The sequence below is a fragment of the Babylonia areolata genome, chromosome 19 (genome assembly GCF_041734735.1).
Source record: "Babylonia areolata isolate BAREFJ2019XMU chromosome 19, ASM4173473v1, whole genome shotgun sequence".
Taxonomy (NCBI): Eukaryota; Metazoa; Mollusca; class Gastropoda; order Neogastropoda; family Buccinidae; genus Babylonia; species Babylonia areolata.
In genome coordinates this window covers 4,491,863-4,496,862 of record NC_134894.1, presented here as the reverse complement: position 1 = coordinate 4,496,862, position 5,000 = coordinate 4,491,863, and the positions used below count along the sequence as shown (strand labels likewise).

The window sequence follows — 5,000 nt, the reverse complement described above, 5'->3', positions numbered from 1 at the left end:
GATGTATCACAGGAATTTCAGCAGAACTGTTGGCAGACCATGCAACATAAACATTCTAACAACAGTTGCTTTTTTGTAGGTTTGTTATACAATAAACTTATTTGATATATTAATTGTTATTTAAAAATTGTTTTTCATATATTTTTCAACAGGATATGTAAGTGCAGTGCTTAATTTTACCTAGAAAAAGCTAAACATGCAGCTGTTGTTAAAGACTTGAATCCTCTACATCAAATCTTGACGTGTTTATGTTATGTCTGTGTATTTTCTTAGGAAGCAATTTGTTTTTGTTGGTTTTCTGTTTGTTTTGTTTTTGTTTTTTTTGTGGGTTTTTTTTTGTTTGTTTTTTGTTGTTTTGTTTTTGTTGTTGTTGTTGTTGTTTGGTTTTGTTTTTTGTTGGATTTTTTCTCATTGTAAAATTTGTTACTAAATCGGAACCTGCAATATATAAACTGAAAAATAAGATTTAGATTATACCAGTAACTAAAATATTAATGGCAATACAGTGTATAACAAACAGTTCTTTTATATGTTTTGCAGAGAGGTGATTTGGGGAGGGGGGTTGGGGGGGGGGGGGGGGAGAATGTATGATAAAATGAATTGAAATGTTTGAGCACTAGTTCATTTGGTTTTTATGTCAGTGTCAGAGAGGAAAGGTGACAAGACTAGTAATAAGATACATTTAATTTACATACTTTTACTTTTTTCTTTGTTTGTTTATTCCTTTGTTTATTTAACTTTGATGCCTTTTTTTTAAAATTCAGAATATATAACATTTTAGTTTTTCTTATTTTTTGAACATTGATTAGTCTTTTTTTTTCGTTCTTATGTTTATCATTTTGATTTCTTACATTCAGAATATTGCTTAATGATTATCTTCTTTGCTGTTGTTGTTGTTGTTAATTCATATTGTCATCATTCATGTTTCATTAAATTCCAGTTTTGGGGAATTTTATAAATTCAGTTTTAGCACAAACTCTAAAAAAATATCAGCACACCATTCTGTTTGACACAGCTGAAACCTCAAGCCCTGAACAGCTTGACCTTTAAGGGCACAAGCAAATAGGTTGTGAAATTCAACTCTAATTTATCTTCTGTGCAGATGAAGATGGCGAGGCTGACAATTTTGTGGGCCAGGATCCCCCTGCAGGAGGTAAGACAGCCTCCACTGTAGACAGTCCACCCACCCAGGGCCATGCAGGAGGAGGAGGAGGTCCAACCACCGTGGGCAGCATGGGAAACTACTTCCAGAGCGGGTCAACAGGGGCCAGTGACCCCTTCGCCCATGTTGCCTACCTCCCCCCACCGCAGCCCCTGCCTGCCTCTTTCACGCTGACACAAACCACCACCGCTCCGTCCTCCCTGCCTTCTGGCACATCATCATCACCTTACCCGTCGACTAGCCATCTGTCCATGTCAGGTCAGACCACGCAAGATCAAGGGCAAGGTCATATTCCTTCAACCTCTACATCGTCATTATCAGCTGTAGATGGCAGCCAGCCAGCGGCTTGGGTGCCGCCTTCAGCAGGTGAGTTTTGCATTGTGCTTTTTCTCCTCCTCCTCCTCCTTTTTCTTCTTTATCTTCATCTCCTTCTGTTTTGTGGCTTGCATGTATGCAACTTCCATGTTCATTGATTTACATGTCCAGTTGGGCTTTTGTTTACTTGTGTGACTATTTTTACTGCGCCACGTAGGCAGCCATGGTCTGTTTTGAGATGATCCACTGTTTCCAGTGTCAGGGAAAGTCAGCAAGAATGCAACAGGAGTGGGTGCAAAGCTGAGTTTGCGGTTGTAATCATTGACCAGCATTAGAAAAAAATAGGAAAATCTTACTCATTACGTTCGAGTAGTGAGTGCAAGCTCATTGACGCATGCTTCTTCCCTGTGCATGTGTACATGCACTCACACACAAGCTAATTGCACATTCTTACATACAGTGACACACACACACAGAGGGACACACCGTGACACATGCACACGCACACACACACACACACACACACACACACACACTTATGCACGTGTGCATGCACACACACACGCACACGCACACACGCGCGCGCGCACACACACCACATGTGTATACACATGCACATGAATTTAAAGCTTTTAAAGCCTTTAATTGTTTCTGTTTGTTTCTTTTCACTGTGTATGATGATTAAAAAAAAAAGAACCTCATGACTGGCAGTTATGTTATGCAATGTTCACATTGATTTGCCTGTCTCGGTTTGTATAGGGATGTTTCTGTTTTTGTTGTTTGTTGTTGTTTTTTTGTCAGAAAAGAGATTCAGCTTCAGGGGCTGCAACCCCTCACCATTTCCACTTCAGGTGGGCCAGGCCATACACTCTCCCTTAACCCTACTCACAACAAGATTACTAATTCTCCTCCTCCTTCTTCCCTATAATGGTCTGTAACTGTGCACACACATGCACATAAGAATGCCTGTTTATTTCAAAGGACAGAAAAAATATGCCTTAAATATTGCCATTAACTTTTTCTTTGCAGAAAAGGCCCCTCCCAACATTTATCGACAGAAGGGTCCAATGAGGTACGCGCAGCCACCACCAGATGCTTACGGCCTGAACACAGCATTTTCCAGTGTCTCCCACCCGAACATGGCAGCTCCATCCAGCATGGGTCTTCCACCCCCTCCTCCTCCTTCTGGCTTCTCACCTGCCCCATTCATGACACACGCACCTGGCAGCAGTGGGCCTCCGTTTCAGGGAATGTCGTATTTCCCTGGAAGCAGCTCGCAGCCCTCACTTTCCAGTGCCCAGCCAAGGGGAGTGTCAGTGGATTATCAAGTGGTGCAGCACCACTGGTGCTACCGGAAGGTGGTGGAAGGGCACGAGATCTGGTACACGTTTTCCAGGCTGGACTCAGGGAGGCTAGAAGAACAGTATCTGAAAGGTGGGTTTGACATGTGTTTGTGTGTGTGTGTGTGTGTGTGTGTTATTGTATGTGTGTGTGTGTGTGTCTGTGTGTGTGGAGTTGTGGGTATTCGTACATGTGTTAAATGTTTATCCACAACTGTGATCATAGCATGTGAGTATGTCTGTGGGTGCAGGCATACATGCATGTGTATGTGTGTGTGTGTGAGAGAGAGAGGGGGTGTGTATGGTTTGAATGAAACTTTAGTCAAAAAGCAACATTTAAAATCAAGCTTATTAGTTTGAATAGATGTGAGTTTATACAGTACATATGTCTTATCCAGAAAGTTATGAAATTTATTTGTGCATGGATACATAAGTTTCTGAGTTAATACTGATTCAGCTTTAATCAATTTGTCCAGAAAATAGGTTTCTTGATATCTAAGAGAGTTTTTTTGTTGTTTTTTTTTGTCCTGGACTTTCATTTGTTTTGAATGCATTACTGTAGACATTGATAATGTAATGTGACAAACTCTAAATAAAGATATTTCATAATTTGATGTGACTAGCAATAATTATCATTTATGCTTCATACATCTTTTGATATTTAAAAAAAAATGTTGTGGTAGTTACACTTTTTTTATTTAAGCATTTTTATTTTGAGGTGTGTGTGTATATGTGTGTGTGTGTGTGTGTGTGTGTGTGTGTGTGTTTACTCTGCAGGTATGTGTTTTTTGTTGTGTGTGTCACTGTGTCATGTGTATGGGTGGCACTGTGAACACATTTACCTCAGTTTTGAAATTTTTATGCTCCCTATAGTGATCAAGTTCATTCATTCATTCATGAATTCAGTCAGTCAGTCAGTCTTGCAACTCTCCCATTTATTCAAAGAAAAAAGAATAAGAATTTGGCTGTGACCTACAGAGATAAATGGAAATGTGTCCTGCTGCTTTTATTCATAGAAAAATGACTGAATTTGGCTGTGAACTGCAGAGAGGTAAGTGTGGAACATTTTACATGCCCTTTAAAGTCCAAACTTGTTCATTCATTCTGTATCTGATGCATCTATTCATGGAAAAATAATTGTGAATGTGGCTTTGAACTACAGAGGTGAATGGCGGGGCATCAGAGGTGGTCAGCACGGACGGGGGGCGCTATGACGTAGAGATTAAACCTCGCCTTCGCCGTGCTGTCTATTGGGATGAAGAGCCTTTCACCATTCAGCGCTGCTCCTGGTTCTACAAAAGGGAGAGAGACAGCCGATACGTCCCCTTTGATGAAATGACGGCAAACATTTTGGAGGTGTGTTTATAACTATTATATGTATTATATGTGTGTGTGTGGGCCTCCTTGTCCCTTTTGATGAAATGGCAGCAAACATTTTGGAGGTGTGTTTATATATATATATCTGTATTATGTGTGTGTGTGTGTGTGTGTGTGCCTCTTTGTCCCTTTTGATGAAATGATGGCAAACATTTTGGAGGTGTGTTTAAATATAGCTGTATTATGTATAGATGTGTGTGTGTTTTTTTCACATGCTTGCGGTCACACTTGCATGTGTGTGTGTTTGTGTGTGTATGTGTGCGTGTGTGTGCGTTTGAACTGGACGGCAATGCACAATGAAAGGATTCATCACAACAGCACAATCGGTCAGTGTTAATGTTGTTGCTCTTGTCAGGATGAGTACAAAAAGGCCATCATGAACAACGACTGGCACAAGCGAATTGAGCTGCCCGACAGAGACTCAGTGGTGATGCACAACCCTAGCGTCATAGTCCATTTCCTGCCAGCATCGCAGCCGGATGAATGGGGCAACGTGCAGGTCAGCATCCTTATTTTCATGTTGTTTTTTCCCCATTGTCAGTTATCAAATCTGTTGTATATATATATATATATATATATATATTTTTTTTTTTAAGTCACAGTGGATTTTCTCTATGAAGTTTGGGCTGCTCTTTCAGGGGAGAGCGTGTTGGCACAGTGTAGTGACACCCTTTGTTTTTTTGTAACTTTTGGGTTTTTTTTTTTTTGTCTGCTTGCTAGTGTATTTGTTTCACTGTAAGAGTGGATTTTTTTTAACATAATTTTTCCCAAGGACAGCTCCTTTGTTGCTATGGGTTCATTTATGT

At 40.3% G+C, this 5,000-nt stretch overlaps 1 protein-coding gene across 1 annotated transcript in view; it reads left to right on the top strand.

The window, feature by feature from the left end:
- LOC143293395 (triacylglycerol hydrolase DDHD2-like) overlaps positions 1 to 5,000 on the top strand; it is a 34,316-nt gene that overhangs the window by 780 nt on the left and 28,536 nt on the right. The window contains exons 2-5 of the mRNA XM_076604214.1: positions 1,103 to 1,528; positions 2,507 to 2,911; positions 3,980 to 4,173; positions 4,550 to 4,693. Of these exons, the coding sequence (XP_076460329.1) occupies positions 1,103 to 1,528; positions 2,507 to 2,911; positions 3,980 to 4,173; positions 4,550 to 4,693 (1,169 nt within the window). The remainder of the gene's footprint in view (positions 1 to 1,102; positions 1,529 to 2,506; positions 2,912 to 3,979; positions 4,174 to 4,549; positions 4,694 to 5,000) is intronic.